Below are 22,899 nucleotides of genomic sequence, written 5' to 3' on the forward strand. Positions count from 1 at the left end.
GTAAGACAATGACATGATGTGAGGGAGAGAGTATAATAGGGGCTGATGTTACCCGACTCCCACATTGAGCAGATACATTTCCCTCATTAGTCTGTACTGACAGAGGAGAGTGTAGGGTAAGAGACATCTGTAGTGATGCAGCAAGGAGAATGTGACTCTTTTCTGTAATAAGGATTATTACCTGTGCTGATATCTGTAGGGATTTCCTCTTCCTTTCACTTCTGATCTCTCCTCACATACGTCTCTTCTTCTCCCTCTATATCTTCTGCCTTCATATCAGTCACATACGTCTCTTCTTCTCCCTCTATATCCTCTGCCTTCATATCAATCACATACGTCTCTTCTCCCTCTATATCTTCTACCTTCATATCAGTCACATACGACTCTTCTCCCTCTATATCTTCTGCCTTCATATCAGTCACACACGTCTCTTCTTCTCCCTCTATACCTTCTGCCTTCATGTCAATCACATACGTCTCTTCTCCCTCTGTATCTTCTGCCTTCATATCAGTCACATACGTCTCTTCTTCTCCCTCTATATCTTCTGCCTTCATATCAGTCACATACGTCTCTTCTTCTCCCTCTGTATCTTCTGCCTTCATATTAGTCACATACGTCTCTTCTTCTCCCTCTATATCTTTTGCCTTCATATCAGTCACATACGTCTCTTCTTCTCCCTCTATATATTTTGCCTTCATATCAGTCACATACGTCTCTTCTCCCTCTATATCTTCTGCCTTCATATCAGTCACATACGTCTCTTCTTCTCCTCCTATATCTTCTGCCTTCATATCATTCACATACGTCTCTTCTCCCTTTATATCTTCTACCTTCATATCAGTCACATACATCTCTTCTTCTCCCTCTATATCTTCTGCCTTCATATCCGTCACATACGTCTCTTCTTCTCCCTCTATATCTTCTTCCTTCATATCCGTCACATACGTCTCATCTTCTCCCTTCATATCCATCACATACGTCTCTTCTTCTCCCTCTGTATCTTCTGCCTTCATATCAGTCACATATGTCTCTTCTTCTCCCTCTGAATCTTCGGCCTTCATATCAGAAAGGTGCCCATCCTGAATAACAACAAAAATAAGATTTTATTCACCGGAAAATCTATTTCTCGTAGTACGTAGTGGATGCTGGGGACTCCGTAAGGACCATGGGGAATAGACAGGCTCCGCAGGAGACTGTACACTCTAAGAAAGATTTAGTACTACTGGTGTGCACTGGCTCCTCCCTCTATGCCCCTCCTCCAGACCTCAGTTAAGGAAACTGTGCCCGGAAGAGCTGACATTACAAGGAAAGGATTTTGGAATCCAGGGTAAGACTAATACCAGCCACACCAATCACACCGTATAACTTGTGATAAACTTACCCAGTCAACAGTATGAACAAACAACAGAGCATCAACCAATGGATGACAACATAACATAACCCTTTATTAAGCAATAACTATATACACGTATTGCAGAAAGTCCGCACTTGGGACGGGTGCCCAGCATCCACTACGGACTACGAGAAATAAATTTACCGGTGAGTAAAATCTTATTTTCTCTAACGTCCTAGTGGATGTTGGGGACTCCGTAAGGACCATGGGGATTTTACCCAGCTCCCAAACTGGCGGGAGAGTGCGGATGACTCTGCAGCACCGAATGGGTAAACACAAGGTCCTCCTCAACCAGGGTATCAAACTTGTAGAATTTTGAAAATGTGTTTGAACCCAACCAAGTAGTAGCTTGGCAAAGCTGTAATGCCGAGACCCCTCGGGCAGCCACCCAAGAAGAGCCCACCTTCCTTGTGGAATGGGCTTTCACTGATTTTGGATGCGGCAGACCAGCCGCAGAATTAGCCTGCTGAATCGTGTTACAGATCCAGCGAGCAATAGTTTGCTTTGAAGCAGGAGCACCCAGCTTGTTGGATGCATACAGGATAAACAGCGAGTCAGTCTTCCTGACTCCAGCCGTTCTGGCTACATAAATCTTCAAAGCCCGGACAACGTCAAGCAACTTGGAATCCTCCAAGTCACGAGTAGCCGCAGGCACCATAATAGGTTGGTTCAAATGAAAAGATGACACCACTTTTGGTAGAAATTGCGGACGAGTCCGCAATTCTGCCCTGTCCATATGGAAAACCAGATAGGGACTTTTACATGACAAAGCCGCCAATTCTGACAAACGCCTAGCCGAAGCTAAGGCCAACAACATGACCACTTTCCACGTGAGATACTTTAGCTCCACGGTCTTAAGTGGCTCAAACCAGTGGGATTTCAGGAAACCCAACACCACGTTAAGATCCCAAGGTGCCACTGGTGGCACAAAAGGAGGCTGAATATGCAGCACTCCCTTAACAAACGTCTGAACCTCAGGCAGTGAAGCCAGTTCTTTTTGAAAGAAAATGGATAGGGCCAAAATCTGGACCTTTATGGACCCTAATTTTAGGCCCATAGTCACTCCTGACTGTAGGAAGTGCAGGAATCGACCCAGCTGGAATTCCTCTGTAGGGGCCTTCCTGGCCTCACACCAAGCAACATATTTTCGCCATATATGGAGATAATGCTTTGCTGTCACGTCCTTCCTAGCATTTATCAGCGTAGGAATAACTTCATCCGGAATGCCTTTTTCCGCTAGGATCCGGCGTTCAACCGCCATGCCGTCAAACCCAGCCGCGGTAAGTCTTGGAATAGACAGGGCCCTTGATGCAACAGGTCCTGTCTCAGAGGCAAAGGCCATGGGTCCTCTATGAGCATTTCTTGCAGTTTCGGGTACCAAGTCCTTCTTGGCCAATCCGGAACAATGAGTATTGTTCTCACTCCTCTTTTTCTTATAATTCTCAGCACCTTTGGTATGAGAGGAAGAGGAGGAAACACATAGACCGACTGGAAAACCCACGGTGTTACTAGTGCATCCACAGCTATCGCCTGAGGGTCCCTTGACCTGACGCAATACCTTTTTAGCTTTTTGTTGAGGCGGGACGCCATCATGTCCACCTGTGGCAGTTCCCATCGATTTGCAATCAGCATGAAGACTTCTTGATGAAGTCCCCACTCTCCCGGGTGGAGGTCGTGCCTGCTGAGGAAGTCTTCTTCCCAGTTGTCCACTCCCGGAATGAACACTGCTGACAGTGCGTGCACGTGATTCTCCGCCCAACATAGAATCCTGGTGGCTTCTGCCATTGCCACCCTGCTTCTTGTGCCGCCCTGGCAGTTTACATGGGCCACTGCAGTGATGTTGTCTGACTGAATCAGCACTGGTTGGTTTCGAAGCAGGGGCTCCGCTTGACTCAGGGCGTTGTATATGGCCCTTAGTTCCAGGATATTTATGTGCAGACAAGTCTCCTGACTTGACCACATCCCTTGGAAGTTTCTTCCCTGAGTGACTGCCCCCCATCCTCGGAGGCTTGCATCCATGGTCACCAGGACCCAGTCCTGTATGCCGAACCTGCGGCCCTCAAGGTGAACACCTTGCAGCCACCACAGAAGAGACATCCTGGCCCTGGGGGACAGGGTGATCAGCCGATGCATCTGAAGATGCGATCCGGAACACTTGTCTAACAGATCCCACTGAAAGATCCTCGCATGGAACCTGCCGAAGGGAATGGCTTTGTATGATGCCACCATCTTTCCCAGGACTCGCGTGCAGTGATGCACCGATACCTGTTTTGGTTTTAGGAGGTCTCTGACCAGAGTAACGAGCTCCTGAGCCTTCTCCTCTGGGAGAAACACCTTCTTCTGGTTTGTGTCCAGAATCATGCCCAGGAAGGGCAGACGCGTCGTAGGAATCAGCTGCGACTTTGGAATATTCAGAATCCAGCCGTGCTGTTGCAACACTTCCTGAGAGAGTGCTACGCTGATCAGCAACTGCTCCCTGGACCTCGCCTTTATGAGGAGATCGTCCAAGTATGTGATAATTGTAACTCCTTGCTTCCGAAGGACCACCATCATTTCCGCCATCACCTTGGTAAATATTCTCGGTGCCGTGGACAGGCCAAACAGCAACGTCTGGAATTGGTAATGACAGTCCTGTACCACAAACCTGAGGTACTCCTGATGAGGTGGATAAATGGGGACATGCAAGTAAGCATCCTTGATGTCCAGAGATACCATAAAATACCCCTCTTCCAGGCTTGCAATGACCGCTCTGAGCGATTCCATTTTGAACTTGAATTTCTTCAGATAAATGTTTAGGGATTTTAAATTCAAAATGGGTCTGACCGATCCGTCCGGTTTCGGTACCACAAAAATAGTGGAATAGTAACCCCTTCCCTGTTGAAGGAGGGGAACCTTTACCACCACCTGCTGGAGATATAAAAAAAACTGAACAAGAGAGCGCAGGCAGACTCCACGAAAGTTCACAATTTTAATATATACAGTGATCACAAAATGCGGTATATATATACCTATTTAATACTAATAAAACCAATAAATTCCGCACTACAACTCCATATATTCCACACAGTTCAGTGCACTAATAGACTGGTATGGTGATGATATAAAGATTGATAGTCCTAAAATTAACAGCTGATGTTTGGATGCTGAAAATCTGGATATTATCCATGTAACAGTCTCATACTTGTATTGAATTTGTTCAGATAAAAGTCAGATGAATACAAAGTAAGTGCACTGTTGGTTATAGATCGGACATCTGTAAATTACCTCCAATGGATATCACACCAGTTCCGTTCAATTTAATATAGCCTCATATCAGGATAATGACGCTTACCGCTTCCTCGGTGTACGTATAGCACTAGCAAGTGCTCGGGTGCCTGCTGGCTCCAGCGGCTAAGTCCAATGCTCTCTCCTTACTGTAACGTGTCAGACTCCTAACCGCTCACCGCTCCTACGGATCATCTGGCGGTGATGTAATTAACCGAGATGCCGTTGATCCGAGGCGATGAGCTGACAGCCACGGTCCCCGTATTGCAGAAGGGACCAGTGCAGGTGGCTCTGCTCGGGCAAATTTTGACCCGACAGTGGAGTAGAGCTGGAACGGGTAAGATCCGTGAGAGGTAAAGGTGGTCAGATGAGAAGTACTCGGATCCTAAAACAGCTCTGACGCGTTTCTCGACCGGCACAGTCTGGTCGTTTCCTCAGAGGGTTATCATAACCCTCTGAGGAAACGACCAGACTGTGCCGGTCGAGAAACGCGTCAGAGCTGTTTTAGGATCCGACTACTTCTCATCTGACCACCAGTAATCTCTTGGAAATTATTACTTTCCTATCAGGAGAATCCCACGATTTTTCACATAATTCATTTAATTCACGTGAAGGGGGAAAAGTCACTTCTTGCTTTTTCTCCCCATACATATAAACCCTCTGGTCAGGGACAGGGTTTACCTCTGATATGTGTAATACAACCTTCATTGCTATAATCATGTAGCGGATGGCTTTAGTCATTTTTGGCTGCAACTTTGCATCATCGCTATCGACACTGGAGTCAGAATCCGTGTCGACATCTGTGTCAACCATCTGGGATAGTGGGCGCTTTTGAGACCCTGACGGCCTCTGAGCTGTAGGATCAGACCTGGGTTGAGACCCTGACTGTCCCAAGGCTTCAGCTTTATCCAACCTTTTATGCAAGGAGCTTACATTATCATTTAACACCTTCCACATATCCATCCAAACAGGTGTCGGCGCCGTCGGCGGCGACACCACATCCATTTGCACTTGTTCTGCCTCCACGTATCCTTCCTCGTCAAACATGTCGACACCAACGTACCGACACACCGCACACACACAGGGAATGCTCTAACTGAGGACAGGACCCCCACAAAGGCCTTTTGGGGAGACAGAGAGTATGCCAGCACACACCCCAGCGCTATATAACCCAGGGATTACACAGTAACTTAGTGTTTACCCAGTAGCTGCTGTATAAATTTATGTGCCCCCCCTCCCTCTCTTCTACCCTTTTTCTACCTTGATACTGCAGGGGAGAGCCTGGGGAGCTTCCTCTCAGTGGAGCTGTGGAGAGAATATGGCGCTGGCGAGTGCTGAGGAAGGCCCGCCCCCTCAGCGGCGGGCTTCTTTCCCGCTTCTATGTACAAATAATGGCGGGGGCTCGTACATATATACAGTGCCCAGCTGTATATATGTGTCTTTTTGCCAAGAGGTATCCTAATTGCTGCCCAGGGCGCCCCCCCCCTGCACCCTACAGTGACCCGAGTGTGTGGGTGTAATGTGGGAGCAATGGCACACAGCTGCAGTGCTGTGCGCTACCTCATATGAAGACAGGAGTCTTCTGCCGCCGATTTCGATGTCTTCTTGCTTCGGCCGACTTCTGTCTTCTGGCTCTGCGAGGGGGACGACGGCGCGGATCCGGGAACGGACGACCAAGGTTAAGATCCTGTGTTCGAACCATCTGGAGCTAATGGTGTCCAGTAGCCTAAGAAGCGCAACCTAGCCCGCAGTTAGTAGGTTTGCTTCTCTCCCCTCAGTCCCTCGTAGCAGAGTCTGTTGCCAGCAGAAGCTCTCTGAAAATAAAAAAAACCTAAATAAAATACTTTCTTATTAGCAAGCTAAAAGCACCCAGCTCTGGCAGGGCACATATTCTAACTGAGGTCTGGAGGAGGGGCATAGAAGGAGGAGCCAGTGCACACCAGTACTACTAAATCTTTCTTAGAGTGCCCAGTCTCCTGCGGAGCCTGTCTATTCCCCATGGTCCTTACGAAGTCCCCAGCATCCACTAGGACGTTAGAGAAATAACACATTAGTAATGTCTGATTACATTAAGACTGAACAACAGAATATCACTGTATAAGACACACAGCTTCTCTACAGATCATATAGGGAAGGTGTAGCCGGAGATCCCGTCAGCCACAGGGACAATGGCGTCAGCGGCACTGAAGGGGTTATTCCTCAGTGTCCCGCGCCATTTTACAGAGACAATGGGCGCTAGGCGCCCCATTCAAATGTACTAACGGCGCCGGGAGCGGAGTGTTTAAAAATGTGTCTATGTTATATCACTGCGCTGTGCGCAGTTGGAGAGTTATACACTGCACGTTTTATAATGTATTTGTATCCGAGATGCTCTTAGTAACTATAGGATAAGTCATAGCACACTCTCACATAGGAAGTCATATGCTCCGTAACCTCCTAGTGTGATCAGATCTTTTGATGTGTTGGTCAGGGCACCGCTGGTAATGTGCTTGGGTTCTGCAGTTCCTGTGAGAAGGTGTAAGAGTGAAATGACCAATGCTTTGGTTACAGCACTTCCTGTGAAATGACCCCTAGGTGGTCTTTTGGTGTGTCTATGCTATTGGGGAAATCAGTTTGTTTTTAATGATTTCCTGAATATTCACTCCAGATACGTGAATGGCAGGGGGAAACAATTACTAGACTTTGTATAAGTTGTTTTCCTGTACCTTTTGTTACAAATACAGACACTACTGTAGAAACTATAGAATCTGTGTGATCAAAGGAGACTTGTAAATTACCAGGTGGTAAAGGAAGCAGTTTAAACGATATCAAACTTTATGTGACAGGAAGGAGGAAATTGCTTTATGCATTTATATCCTTTTAAAATGTAATTTATTTATTTATATTTTGTAAGATATCGTGATTGGATGGAAAAGACTCAGGGTGGGACTACCCCATGATATTCAGAGTGGTTTTACTGTATAAAAAGGTTCCTGCGAGCCTCAGGGGGATATACACCATCTTCTGTCTGCTGTGAACATCTGCTGTATTGCTGTTGCCCCTAGAATTAAGTAAGAGTTCTTTTTAGAACTATTTGAGCGAATAAACATCTTTTGCCTCAAGACGACCGCTTCATCTTCTGACCTGCAGGGTTATGTCAAACATAGCCCCGTTATTCGGCTGTTTTGGGTACACCCAGTGTCTCCAAGCTCCGCCTTACGCCTGCTACCATTCCGTGCTTGGGCAAGCGATTAGTGGGGATCAGTCAACGCCACACAGGTGTGGTAAGACAGCGTGTCGACGCATACACAGCAGATCTATGGTTCCAGACGCCACAGGAAGGAGTCTGGTGGTGGCAGCATAGTACCCGCCCACTGCGCAGTGGGTGGAGTCAGTAACAGGCGGTTACTGGCGGTAAGCGGGAATGCCCTAATTGGCCAGATCCCTTGTGACCTGGACCCCATTCTGGTCTCATCTCATATATAAAACACAAGCTTATATTAAAAAATATTAAAATACCGTATATACTCGAGTATAAGTCGACCCGAATATAAGCCGAGGCACCTAATTTTACCACAAAAACCTGGGAAAACTCATTGACTCAAGTATAAGCGTAGGGTGGGAAATGCAGCTCTAGCCGTACACAGCCCTCAGTGCCAGATATGCCCTCATGCTGCCAGATATGCCCCAAAGTGCCGGATATGCCCTCATGCTGCCAGATATGCCCCACAGTGCCAGATATGCCCTCATGCTGCCAGATATGCCCCACAGTGCCAGATATGCCCTCATGCTGCCAGATATGCCCCACAGTGCCAGATATGCCCTCATGCTGCCAGATATGCCCCACAGTGCCAGATATGCCCTCATGCTTCCAGATATCCCAGATGTGCCCTCATGCTGCCAGATATTCCAGATGTGCCCTCATGCTGCCAGATATGCCCCACAGTGCCAGATATGCCCTCATGCTGCCAGATATGCCAGATGTGCCCTCATGCTGCCAGATATGCCCCACAGTGCCAGATATGCCTTCATGCTGCCAGATATGCCCTACAGTGCCAGATATACCCTCATGCTGCCAGATATGCCCCACAGTGCCAGATATGCCCTCATGCTGCCAGATATGCCCTCATGCTGCCAGATATGCCCCAGTGCCAGATGTGCCCTCATGCTGCCAGATATGCCCCAGTATACCAGATGTGCCCTCATGCTGCCAGATATGCCCCACTGTGCCAGATGTGCCCCCATGCTGCCAGATATGCCCCACTGTGCCAGATGTGCTCTCATGCTGCCAGATATGCCCCACAGTGCCAGGAAGGGTACTCACCCTCCATCGCTCCCACGTTGTATTCTGAAGGAGGGACACGGAGGGCACAGCGCGCGGCTCTCCTGTGTCCCTCCTGCGTCTCCGTCTCCGGCGGCGTGTATGTGTTAAATTAAGTGCCGGTTCGTGACCCAATCAGAGCTCACGAACGGGCAGTTCATTTAACACACACACACACGCTGCTAGAGACGGAGACGCAGGAGGGACATAGGGGAGACGCACGCTGTGCCCTCCGTGTCCCTCCTTCCACTGACTCGGGTATAAACATGCTGAAAAAGTCGGCTTATACTCGAGTATATACGGTAATAGAAATCCTCCCAAAACAGCCCATAAATAACAAAAGCAGAGGTTATGGTAGACTTACCTAGATAACCCTCTTTCTCTGAAGTCCACGGGATCTACCTTGGGATATATAGTAGCGACAGCGGAACGGGCACCAAACAGCTAAGCTTTTCACACTCCCAGGATGCTATGGGCCAGCCCCCTGTATTCCCGCCTCCTGGCTCAGGCAATTCAGTTTGTTTCAAAGCTCAAGGCAGGAGCAGTTCAAAAGGGAGACCTATTAGTGAGAAGAACATACACACACTTCTATACCAAAGGACAGGAAGGGGTTAGTAAGTGTACAGATTCTCAAATCAGGTGCCTCAGGGTGGGATCCCTGTGAACACTGTGGACTTCAGAGAAAGAGGGTTATCTAGGTAGTGTTCCATTCTAGCACCCTGCACCTTTCAAAACACGTGCAGATCCTCTTTCCTGCCTGGAGTGTCGCTCTCTGCTCTGGTGCTTCTCAGAACACTCTGCTCTGCATTTTAGTGCTGAGATACAGAGCAGAGTGTTCTGAGAAGCGCCAGAGCAGAGAGTGACACCCCAGGCAGGAAAGAGGAACTGCACAAGTTTTTAAAGGTGCAGGGTGCTAGAATGAACACTGATCTAGGTAAGTCTACCATAACCTCTGCTTTCTCTATCTGGGTCCACAGTGATCTACAGGATCTACCTTGGGACATCCCAAAGTAGCTACTAGTAGTGGAGATGCTCCTGATTGCAAAGAATTCTTCACCCAAATACAGCATCCTGAGAGGCAAATGTGTCAAAAGCATAATGTCTAATGAATGTGTTAATGGATGACCATGTGGCTGCCTTACACATTTGATCAGCTGAGGCGACATGGTAGGCTGTCCAAGAAGGTCCTACCTTACGAGTAAAGTGGTCAGACAAATTGGGCCTAATTCAGATCAGAACGCTGCTGTGCGTTTTCGAAGCACTGGGTGGGAGTCCAGCATCCTCTACGGACCACGAGAAAAGGATTTACCGGTAGGTAATTAAAATCCTATTTTCTCTTACATCCTAGAGGATTCTGGGGTCCATTTTAGTACCAAGGGGATGTACCAAAGCTCCAAGTATGGGAGGGAGAGTGCTGAGACTTCTGCAGATCAGACTGACCAAACATCAGGCCAAAATATCGAACTTGTAGAACTTAGCAAATGTGTTTAACCCTGACCGAATAGCTGCTCGGCAAAGCTGTAAGCCGAGACACCCCGGGCAGCCGCCCAGGAGGAATCCACCTTACGAGTAGAGTGCGCCTTAACAGATTTTGTACACGGCAATCCTGCCATAGAATTAGCATGCTGGATAGTTAACCTGATCCAGCGAGAAATCGTCTGCTTAGAAGCATGACACCCAACCTTGTTGGGATCATAAAGGACAAAGAGAGAGTCCGATTTCCTGTGACGAGAAGTCCTCTTCACATAAATCTTCAAATCCCTCACAACATCCAAGGACTTGGAGGAAATTGAGGAGTCAGTAGTCACTGGCACCACAATAGGTTGGTTGATATGAAACGTTGACACAACCTTAGGAAGAAACTGCTGGCGCGTTCTGAGCTCGGCTCTATCTTCATGAAAAATCAAGTAGGGGCTCTTGCAGGACAAAGCTCCCAATTCCGACACATGTCTAGCAGATGCTAGAGCCAACAGTGTGACCACCTTCCAAGTAAGAAACTTGACTTCCACCTTCTGCAAAGGCTAAAACCAATCCGACTGTAGGAACTGCAGCACCACATTAAGATACCAAGGAGGCACAAAGGGTGGCTGGATGTGCAGAACCCCTTTCAACAAAGTCTGAACCTCAGGGAGAGCAGCCAATTGTTTCTGGAAGAAAATGGATAAGGCCGAAATCTGGACATTAATGGAGCCCAAGCGTAGGCCCACATCCACATCTGCTTGCAGAAAGAGGTGAAACCGTCCAGCTGAAACTCCACTGTAGGAAGCTTCTTGGAGTCACACCAAGACACATACTTCTTCCAAATCCAATGGTAATCTTTAGACATTACTCCCTTCCTAGCCTGGATCAGGGTAGGGATGACCTTCTTCGGAATACCCTTCCGAGCTAAAATCCAGCGTTCAACCTCAAAGCCGTCAAACATAGCCGTGGTAAGTCTTGATAGGCGAATGGCCCCTATAGGAGAAGGTCCTCGCAAAGAGGAAGAGGCCTCGGATCCTCCAGCAGTAATTCCAGGAGATCCGCATACCAAGCCTGTCTTGGCCAGTTTGGAGCAATGAGGCTTGCCTAAACTCTTGTTCTCTTTATTAGTTTGAGAACTTTTGGAATAAGTGGAAGTGGAGGGAACACATACACTGACTGGAACACCCACGGAGTTACCAAAGCGTCTACCCCCACTGCTTGTGGGTCTCTCGACCTGGAACAGTACCACCAAAGCTTTTTGTTGAGGCGGGAGGCCTTCATGTCTATCTGAGGAACTCCGCACCTACTTGTTACCTTTGTGAATACCTCCGGGTGGAGGCCCCATTTTCCTGGATGGAGATTGTGTCTGCTGAGGAAGTCCACTTCCCAGTTGTCCACTCCCAGAATGAAGATGGCTGACAGCGCCAGCACGTGTTTTTCTGCCCAGAGGAGGATTCTTGTCATCTCTGACATCGTCTCTCTGCTCTTCGTTCCGCCTGGACGGTATATGTAGGACACTGCTGTTGCATTGTCTAACTGAACCTGAATGGCCCGATCTTGCAGACGATGTGTCACCTCTGACATCGCCGCTCTGCTTTTCGTTCCGCCTTGACGGTTTATGTAGGATAATGCCGTTACATTGTCCAACTGAACCTGAATGGCCCGATCTTGCAGAAGATGTGACACTTGTAGAAGACCGTTGTATACGGCCCTCAGTTCCAGAATGTTTATCGGAAGGATGGATTCTAGACTTGACCACTTTCCTTGAAAGTTTTCCCCAACCTCTGAGACTTGCATCCGTGGTTTGAAGGATCCAATTCTGAATTCTGAACCAGCGGCTCTCGAGAAAGGGAGAAGCTTGCTGCCACCATGGGAGCGAAATCCTGGCTTTCGGCGACAGGAGTATCCACTGGTGCACCTGTCCAGGAGATCCAGTTAGAAAGACCATGCGTGGAATCTTCCGTACTGTAGAGCCTCGTAAGACGCTACCATCTTCACCACAAGGTGAATGCACTGATGAACCGATACCCAGGCTGCCGTGACCAGTGTTAGGGTACAAGCGCCGGCCCAAGACGCCCCTCACGCACCAACACAGTGTGTTCTGAGCCAGCCGGAGCGTAGCCTGCGAGAGCTGCACTCCCACAATTGTGCCGCCATACCCGCCGGCTTCCCTCTAACCGGGTCGCCGGCGTCATACTCACCACCTCTTCTTTCTTCTGGCTGTTAAGGGGTGGCGTCCGTGCTGCAGGAATGAGCGGTCGCCTCGGGGGCTTGTGATCCTCACCCTGAGGAGCTCAGTGTCCTGTCAGCGGAGACAGAGAACCATTAACTTCTAGAGTTGGTGCCTACTCCCCCCCTTAAGTCCAATGAAGCAGGGAGGCTGTTGCCAGGAGCCTGACTGTGAACTAACAACTCAGAAAACAATAAAAACTCCTAAGAGCTCTCCTAGCTGTGACTAGCTCCTTCGGGCCCCTTTTCTAAACTGGGTCTGGTAGGAGGGGCATAGAGGGAGGAGCTAGCCCACACTATCAAACTTTTAAAGTGCCCATGACTCAAAGTGGACCCGTCTATACCCCATGGTACTAAAATGGACCCCAGCATCCACTAGGACGTAAGAGAAAAGAACTTTAGCTGTCAACCATTTGAGATCCACTCGAATCAGTGGTTCAAAAGGAGCAACTTGAAGTGCCTTGAGAACTCATTCTAGATCCCAGGGAGCTGTAGGGGGGGAACAAAAGGAGGTTGAATATGAAGCAATACATGGAAAAAAGTGTGAACATCCTCTAGGTTAGAAATTTTCTTTTGAAACCATACAGATAATGCTGACACTTGTACCTTCAAGGAAGCTATACGGAGACCCTTGTCCATTCCTGCTTGAAGAAAACCTAGAATTCTAGAAACTCTAAAAGACCTATGATCTAAACTTATCGCAGCATACCACAGAAAATAAGCATGCCATATCCGGTAAAAGATGTGAGCAGAGGATGGTTTCCTTGCTTTAATCATTGTTTGGATTACCTCATGTGAAAAACCTTTTGCCTTTAAGACGGATGTTTCAAGAGCCATGCCGTCAGAGACAGTCAAGACAGATGTTTGTAGAGACAGGGACCCTGAAATAGAAAATCTGGACGTTGAGGCAGAAGAAACAGAGCGTCCACAGACAGCCTCTGCGGATCTGTGTACCAATTTCTCCTGGACCACCCTGGAGCTATTAGTATCACAGCGCCCCCTTCCAGTTTGAATACTTCGAATCACTCTGGGTACTAGAGAAATTGGTGGAAACACGTTAGCCAGATGAAAATTCCATCTCACTGATAAAGCATCCAAGAAGATTGCTTCAAGATCCCTTGTTCTTGCCCTGCTAAGCTAAAATACACTCCCCAATAGGCATGGGATAGTTAATCGCAGCAGCAGCAAAAAGTGGCTGGCTGCGATCAACTTGGAATGACCACCATAAAGCCAGACAAAGTACAATACCTGCAAATAAATCGGTTAGTATGTGACTGAATACACAGTAGAATATCGGTATTGGATAAATACTGTGAGGCACTATATTAGCGGACCCTGACGCACCTAGCCTCGTAGGGTACAGAATATAGTGACAGTTATATCTGGGAAACACTGAGAGTGAAACCTCAGAGCAGATACAGGCACACACAGTCACAGGCAATGCAGAAAATATTAAAACAATAAAGCTGCACTGGACTAGTATATATATATATATATATATATAAAAAAACACAGCGCGGTCCTAGACCGGAGGTATATATCACTAACACTGTCTGTATAATGACATGTAGAATACCCAAGCGTTTGTAAAGACATAGTGCTGTATACAGGCGGCTTTACAAGGGAGACCTTGGCCTGAAGTCCCGGAGACCAGCCGCAGCTATGCTTATAAGATGGCGCCCAGCGTCTCATTCAGGGAGTGAGGGAGAGTGTGAAGAAGCTCCAGGGCGGGAAATCTGCAGTAAATGGCGCCCTGGGCCGGGGGAGGGGCTACAAGTGAAACGCTGGCTCCCCTATGCTGGACTTCCACCCGGGGTTCTGTGAGCCTTATTAAATGGGAGTGTTAGTACACCTGACCTGTACTCAATATGCCCAGGTGGTCTAGTGGGGTCCACGCCAGCGCAGCGACCCATGTGATTTCTTCTTTTTTTATTTTTAATAAATTAGCAAAAATCTCAAATTCACTTTTTTCACGTTGTCATTATGGGGTATTGTGTGTAGAATTTGGAGGGGAAAAATGTATCTATTCCATTTTGGAATAAGGCTGTAACATAACAAAATGTGGAAAAAGTAAAGCGCTGTGAATACTTTCCGGATGCACTGTAGGTAGGAAAAAACATTACTGCATGATGAAGAAATATCAAATATCTGTATTGCTTTCAGACTTATAATTATATATCTGTAAATTGCTCTTTTAAATTCCAATAATGATCAGCTTTCTTCCAGTGGAAAGTTTCTGCCAACCTTTGCCCTAGCTTGTGACTAAGAACATAAATGCCTTCGTGGTACTTAGATAAAGACCCTCTTGTTTAGATAATCAGAACTTAATGACATTTTATGGTTTTGATAAGTACATATCAGATGGACCTTCGGTTTTGGAAAAGAGCATCATGACACATGAACAGAGATGACCTTTTTGCTTACAAGGCATATTAAGAAGCTCCATTGGTTTGAATGGGAGATCCGAGACTAGTGGAAACAATCTGCCATCCTCAGGAAAAGATCAGCCATTTCACCTAAGCCCAGCTGACCATATTTGGATTTCCTGTTTGTGATCACCAGCCAATCAATATTGCGCTTGTTATCTGAAAATACGCCCCATTGATTAATCAATTATGAACTATTGTATAATTCTGTACTATATATGTGAGTCTGAATTCCCCTGAAGGGACGGGCATCATTGATGAAGTCTGTATTGGGTCACGTCACTCTGCGAAGATGAAATAGGCGTGGCCTCTTTAATAAAAAATTCTATATGCTGAATATCATCACTATGGATACAGAGAAAAATGAGAGATCACGTCTGCGCTCGTCAAGGATTACAATACTTATAGAGATGAGGTTAACAGTGCACAGTATCTAATAAATAGATGGTTTTCAAATTTAGTCTAATGAATGTATCACGTGGTATCGTTAAAACGTATTAAACCTTTCTTTGTGTGTCTTTATTTCTAATTCTCAGAGTTAAATCTTGAATAGATTTATGTCCTCGGTCCGTGGTGTATTTCTCCTTAGTGGTGTCTCAAATATTCGTTCTCCTGATTTTCTCGTGTACTTCCGTCCAGGGTATCAGGATAGTTCTTATCCTCAACGGTTGGAGACAAAGAGACAGAGATAGCCGCTGATAGTGTAGTAGGCGTATTACAAGTAAATGGAGTATCTTATAGGGGGTTCTTTAATAGAGGTGGTAGCTGCTGATTGCGTACCAGTACTCACGTGAAAGACGTGATGTACCCTGAAATGCAGGAACCTAGCTAATTAAAACGGGGTGTTTTAATTAGCTAGGTTCCTGCATTTCAGATCACACATTGAAATGGCACTATTTAGAGGATAAGAACTATAAAGGATCCCGTCTGGAGGAGGAGAAAACCATAAGAACACCAAAGATACCTTTATGCAAGGGTACATCACGTCTTTCACGTGAGTACTGGTACGCAATCAGCAGCTACCACCTCTATTAAAGAACCCCCTATAAGATACTCCATTTACTTGTAATACGCCTACTACACTATCAGCGGCTATCTCTGTCTCTTTGTCTCCAACCGTTGAGGATAAGAACTATCCTGATACCCTGGACGGAAGTACACGAGAAAATCAGGAGAACGAATATTTGAGACACCACTAAGGAGAAATACACCACGGACCGAGGACATAAATCTATTCAAGATTTAACTCGGAGAATTAGAAATAAAGACACACAAAGAAAGGTTTAATACGTTTTAACGATACCACGTGATACATTCATTAGACTAAATTTGAAAACCATCTATTTATTAGATACTGTGCACTGTTAACCTCATCTCTATAAGTATTGTAATCCTTGACGAGCGCAGACGTGATCTCTCATTTTTCTCTGTATTTATGCTTTAGGGGGTTGAGTGACCCCCCCGTAGATATCACCACTGCTGCTCTCTGGGGCGCGGCAGTCCTTCAAGTAGTCCTTTTTAGATCATCACTATGGAGACTCCCCACTTCTTTTAAATAATTAGGAATCATCATTTGGGGGCTACGTCTGACTGGCTACGACCACCGATCTCCTACGGAGGCCACCTTTCCCAGGCACAGACAGAGTGGACAGCCGCGGCTTGAAGGTAACTATATACCCTTTTTTATACACACAGTAAATAATACTCTGCTCTGTTGCCTGGTCAAAGTATTCTGTAGCTGATGGGACGCTAGTCATTGAACTCGAGACCCGTATGTTGGTGAGTTCTGGTGATGTATTATTCATGCATAAGTAAAATAAGATTTTACTTACCGATAAATCTATTTCTCGTAGTCCGTAGTGGATGCTGGGGACTCCGTCAGGACCATGGGGATTAGCGGCTCCGCAGGAGACAGGGCACAAAAATAAAGCTTTAGGATCAGGTGGTGTGCACTGGCTCCTCCCCCTATGACCCTCCTCCAAGCCTCAGTTAGGATACTGTGCCCGGACGAGCGTACACAATAAGGAAGGATTTTGAATCCCGGGTAAGACTCATACCAGCCACACCAATCACACCGTACAACTTGTGATCTGAACCCAGTTAACAGTATGACAACGTAGGAGCCTCTGAACAGACGGCTCACAACAAGAACAACCCGATTTTTTTGTAACAATAACTATGTACAAGTATTGCAGACAATCCGCACTTGGGATGGGCGCCCAGCATCCACTACGGACTACGAGAAATAGATTTATCGGTAAGTAAAATCTTATTTTCTCTAACGTCCTAGTGGATGCTGGGGACTCCGTCAGGACCATGGGGATTATACCAAAGCTCCCAAACGGGCGGGAGAGTGCGGATGACTCTGCAGCACCGAATGAGAGAACTCCAGGTCCTCTTTAGCCAGGGTATCAAATTTGTAGAATTTTACAAACGTGTTCTCCCCCGACCACGTAGCTGCTCGGCAGAGTTGTAATGCCGAGACCCCTCGGGCAGCCGCCCAGGATGAGCCCACCTTCCTTGTGGAATGGGCCTTGACAGATTTAGGCTGTGGAAGGCCTGCCACAGAATGTGCAAGTTGAATTGTGCTACAAATCCAACGAGCAATCGTCTGCTTAGAAGCAGGAGCACCCAGCTTGTTGGGTGCATACAGTATAAACAGCGAGTCAGATTTTCTGACTCCAGCCGTCCTTGAAATATATATTTTCAATGCCCTGACAACGTCCAGCAACTTGGAATCCTCCAAATCGCTAGTAGCCGCAGGCACCACAATAGGCTGGTTCAGGTGAAACGCTGACACCACCTTAGGCAGAAAATGAGGACGCGTCCGCAGTTCTGCCCTGTCCGAATGGAAAATCAGATATGGGCTTTTATACGATAAAGCCGCCAATTCTGACACTCTCCTGGCTGAAGCCAGGGCCAGTAGCATGGTTACTTTCCATGTAAGATATTTCAAATCCGCCGATTTGAGTGGCTCAAACCAATGGGATTTGAGAAAATCCAAAACTACATTAAGGTCCCACGGAGCCACTGGGGGCACAACCGGGGGCTGTATATGTAGTACTCCTTTTACAAAAGTCTGGACTTCAGGAACTGAAGCCAATTCTTTCTGTTAGAAAATCGACAGGGCCGAAATTTGAACCTTAATGGACCCCAACTTGAGGCCCATAGACAATCCTGTTTGCAGGAAATGTAGGAATCGACCCAATTGAAATTCCTCCGTGGGGGCCTTCCTGGCCTCACACCACGCAACATATTTTCTCCAAATGCGGTGATAATGTTGTGCAGTCACCTCCTTCCTGGCTTTAACCAGGGTAGGAATGACCTCTTCTGGAATGCCTTTTTCCCTTAGAATTCGGCGTTCAACCGCCACGCCGTCAAACGCAGCCGCGGTAAGTCTTGGAATAGACACGGTCCCTGCTGAATCAGGTCCCGTCTTAGAGGTAGAGGCCACGGATTTTCCGTGAGCATCTCCTGAAGTTCCGGGTACCAAGTTCTTCTTGGCCAATCCGGAGCCACGAGTATCGTTCTTACTCCCCTTTTGCCGTATAATTCTCAGTACTTTGGGTATGAGAGGCAGAGGAGGAAACACATACACTGACTGGAACACCCACGGTGTTACCAGAGCGTCCACAGCTATTGCCTGAGGGTCTCTTGACCTGGCGCAATACCTGTCCAGTTTTTTGTTGAGGCGAGACGCCATCATATCCACCTTTGGTTTTTCCCAACGGTTCACAATCATGTGGAAGACTTCTGGATGAAGTCCCCACTCTCCCGGGTGTAGATCGTGTCTGCTGAGGAAGTCTGCTTCCCAGTTGTCCACTCCCGGAATGAACACTGCTGACAGTGCTATCACATGATCTTCCGCCCAGCGAAGAATCCTTGCAGCTTCTGCCATTGCTCTCCTGCTTCTTGTGCCGCCCTGTCTGTTTACGTGGGCGACTGCCGTGATGTTGTCCGACTGGATCAACACCGGCTGACCCTGAAGCAGGGGTTTTGCCAGGCTTAGAGCATTGTAAATCGCTCTTAGCTCCAGTATATTTATGTGAAGAGACATCTCCAGGCTTGACCATACTCCCTGGAAGTTTCTTCCCTGTGTGACCGCTCCCCAGCCTCTCAGACTGGCATCCGTGGTCACCAGGACCCAGTCCTGTATGCCGAATCTGCGGCCTTCTAACAGATGAGCACTCTGCAACCACCACAGAAGAGACACCCTTGTCCGTGGCGATAAGGTTATCCGCTGATGCATCTGCAGATGCGATCCGGACCATTTGTCCAGCAGATCCCACTGAAAAGTTTGTGCGTGGAATCTGCCGAATGGGATTGCTTCGTAAGAAGCCACCATCTTTCCCAGGACTCTTGTGCATTGATGCACAGACACTTTTCCTGGTTTTAGGAGGTTCCTGACAAGTTCGGATAACTCCTTGGCTTTCTCCTCCGGAAGAAACACCTTTTTCTGAACCGTGTCCAGAATCATTCCCAGGAACAGCAGACGTGTTGTCGGGGTCAACTGAGATTTTGGAAAATTCAGAATCCACCCGTGTTGTTGCAGCACTACTTGTGTTAGTGCTACTCCGTCCTCCAGCTGTTCTCTGGACCTTGCCCTTATCAGGAGATCGTCCAAGTAAGGGATAATTAATACGCCTCTTCTTCGCAGAAGAATCATCATTTCGGCCATTACCTTGGTAAAGACCCGAGGTGCCGTGGACAATCCAAACGGCAGCGTCTGAAACTGATAATGACAGTTTTGCACCACGAACCTGAGGTACCCTTGATGTGAAGGGCAAATTGGGACATGCAGGTAAGCATCTTTTATGTCCAGGGACACCATAAAGTCCCCTTCTTCCAGATTCGCTATCACTGCTCTGAGTGATTCCATCTTGAACTTGAATTTTTGTATGTACAGGTTCAAAGATTTCAGATTTAGAATAGGTCTTACCGAGCCGTCCGGCTTCGGTACCACAAATAGCGTGGAGTAATACCCCTTTTCCTGTTGTAGGAGGGGTACCTTGACTATCACCTGCTGAGAAAACAGCTTGTGAATGGCTTCCAATACCATCGCCCTGTCTGAAGGAGACGTTGGCAAAGCAGACTTTAGGAACCGGCGAGGGGGAGACTTCTCGAATTCCAACCTGTAACCCTGAGATACTACCTGCAGGATCCAGGGGTCCACCTGTGAGCAAGCCCACTGCGCGCTGAAATTCTTGAGTCGACCCCCCACCGTTCCGGAGTCCGCTTGTAAAGCCCCAGCGTCATGCTGAGGGCTTTGCAGAACCCGCGGAGGGCTTCTGTTCCTGGGAAGGAGCTGCTTGCTGCCCTCTCTTACCCTTTCCTCTGCCTCGGGGCAGATATGACTGTCCTTTTGCCCGCTTCTTATAGGACCGAAAGGACTGCGGCTGAAAAGACGGTGTCTTTTTCTGTTGGGAGGGGGTCTGAGGTAAAAAGGTGGATTTCCCGGCAGTTGCCGTGGCCACCAAATCCGATAGACCGACGCCAAATAATTCCTCCCCTTTATACGGCAATACTTCCATATGCCGTTTGGAATCCGCATCACCTGACCACTGTCGTGTCCATAAACTTCTTCTGGCAGATATGGACATCGCACTTACTCTCGATGCCAGAGTGCAAATATCCCTCTGAGCATCTCGCATATAAAGAAAAGCATCCTTTAATTGCTCTAAAGTCTGTAAAATACTGTCCCTATCCAGGGTATCAATATTTTCAGTCAGGGAATCCGACCAGACCACCCCAGCACTGCACATCCAGGCTGAGGCGATGGCTGGTCGCAGTATAACACCAGTATTTGTGTATATACTTTTTAGGGTAGTTTCCAGCCTCCTATCAGCTGGATCCTTGAGGGCGGCCGTATCAGGAGACGGTAACGCCACTTGTTTTGATAAGCGTGTGAGCGCCTTATCCACCTTAGGGGGTGTTTCCCAGCGCGCCCTAACCTCTGGCTGGAAAGGGTATAATGCCAATAACTTTTTTGAAATTAGCACTTTTCTATCTGGGTTAACCCACGCTTCATCACATACATCATTCAATTCCTCTGATTCAGGAAAAACTACAGGTAGTTTTTTCACCCCCCACATAATACCCCTTTTTGTGGTACTTGTAGTATCAGAGATATGCAAAGCCTCCTTCATTGCCGTGATCATATAACGTGTGGCCCTACTGGAAAATACGTTTGTTTCTTCACCGTCGACACTAGATTCAGTGTCCGTGTCTGGGTCTGTGTCGACCGACTGAGGTAAAGGGCGTTTTACAGCCCCTGACGGTGTCTGAGACGCCTGGGCAGGTACTAACTGGTTTTCCGGCCGTCTCATGTCGTCAACTGATTTTTGTAATGTGCTGACATTATCACGTAATTCCATAAACAAAGCCATCCATTCCGGTGTCGACTCCCTGGGGGGTGACATCACCATTACCGGCAATTGCTCTGCCTCCACACCAACATCGTCCTCATACATGTCGACACACACGTACCGACACACAGCAGACACACAGGGAATGCTCTATTGAAGACAGGACCCCACTAGCCCTTTGGGGAGACAGACGGAGAGTTTGCCAGCACACACCCAAGCGCTATAATATATATGGGAACAACCCTATATAAGTGTTGTATCCTTATATAGCAGCTTAAATATAGTAATATCGCCAAAAAAAGTGCCCCCCCCTCTCTGTTTTACCCTGTTTCTGTAGTGCAGTGCAGGGGAGAGTCCTGGGAGCCTTCCTCACAGCGGAGCTGAGCAGGAAAATGGCGCTGTGTGCTGAGGAGAATAAGCCCCGCCCCCTATTTCGGCGGGCTCTTCTCCGGAGTTTGTGAGATCTGGCAGGGGTTAAATACATCCATATAGCCTCAAGGGCTATATGTGATGTATTTTTTAGCCATAAAAAGGTATTATACATTGCTGCCCAGGGCGCCCCCCCAGCGCCCTGCACCCTCCGTGACCGCTGTGTGAAGTGTGCTGACAACAATGGCGCACAGCTGCAGTGCTGTGCGCTACCTCAGGAAGACTGAAAAGTCTTCTGCCGCCTGCTTCTGGACCTCTTCCATCTTCGGCATCTGCAAGGGGGGTCGGCGGCGCGGCTCCGGGACCGGACTCCATGGCTGGGCCTGTGTTCGATCCCTCTGGAGCTAATGGTGTCCAGTAGCCTAAGAAGCCAATCCATCCTGCACGCAGGTGAGTTGACTTCTCTCCCCTAAGTCCCTCGATGCAGTGAGCCTGTTGCCAGCAGGACTCACTGAAAATAAAAAACCTAAAAACTTTTTCTAAGCAGCTCTTTAGGAGAGCCACCTAGATTGCACCCTGCTCGGACGGGCACAAAAACCTAACTGAGGCTTGGAGGAGGGTCATAGGGGGAGGAGCCAGTGCACACCACCTGATCCTAAAGCTTTATTTTTGTGCCCTGTCTCCTGCGGAGCCGCTAATCCCCATGGTCCAGACGGAGTCCCCAGCATCCACTAGGACGTTAGAGAAATATAAATAGCACAAATCAAAATACTAGATGATAAATTATAAATTTTGTTGTTGTTTTCCTAACTCTGTGCTGATGCACTGCTAAGAAATGACAGGAATATTTTATTGCCTCATCCGGATTGAATCTTCCACTATATTGGTGAATAGTCTAAAGTGCATAGATAGGTATTTTTGTAGTTACAAAGGAAAAATAAGATTTTACTTACCGGTAACTCTATTTCTCGTAGTCCGTAGAGGATGCTGGGACTCCGTAAGGACCATGGGGAATAGAAGGGCTCCGCAGGAGACAGGGCACTTTAAGAAAGCTTTGGCTCCTCCCTCTATGCCCCTCCTCCAGACCTCAGT

The 22,899-nt window shown here is 47.6% G+C and overlaps 2 protein-coding genes across 2 annotated transcripts in view; both read right to left on the reverse strand.

Moving 5' to 3' along the window:
• Positions 1 to 22,899, reverse strand: part of LOC135054654 (zinc finger protein 271-like) — a 502,501-nt gene that overhangs the window by 334,163 nt on the left and 145,439 nt on the right. The gene's annotated exons all lie outside the window — the stretch shown is intronic.
• The window catches only part of LOC135054658 (uncharacterized), a 47,039-nt gene that overhangs the window by 1,169 nt on the left and 22,971 nt on the right, over positions 1 to 22,899 (reverse strand). Inside the window, exon 2 of the mRNA XM_063957899.1 lies at positions 182 to 1,079. Within this exon, the coding sequence (XP_063813969.1) occupies positions 216 to 1,061 (846 nt within the window). The 5' untranslated portion in view covers positions 1,062 to 1,079 and the 3' untranslated portion in view covers positions 182 to 215. The remainder of the gene's footprint in view (positions 1 to 181; positions 1,080 to 22,899) is intronic.

Source organism: Pseudophryne corroboree, chromosome 3 (assembly GCF_028390025.1).
Source record: "Pseudophryne corroboree isolate aPseCor3 chromosome 3, aPseCor3.hap2, whole genome shotgun sequence".
Classification (NCBI taxonomy): domain Eukaryota; kingdom Metazoa; phylum Chordata; class Amphibia; order Anura; family Myobatrachidae; genus Pseudophryne; species Pseudophryne corroboree.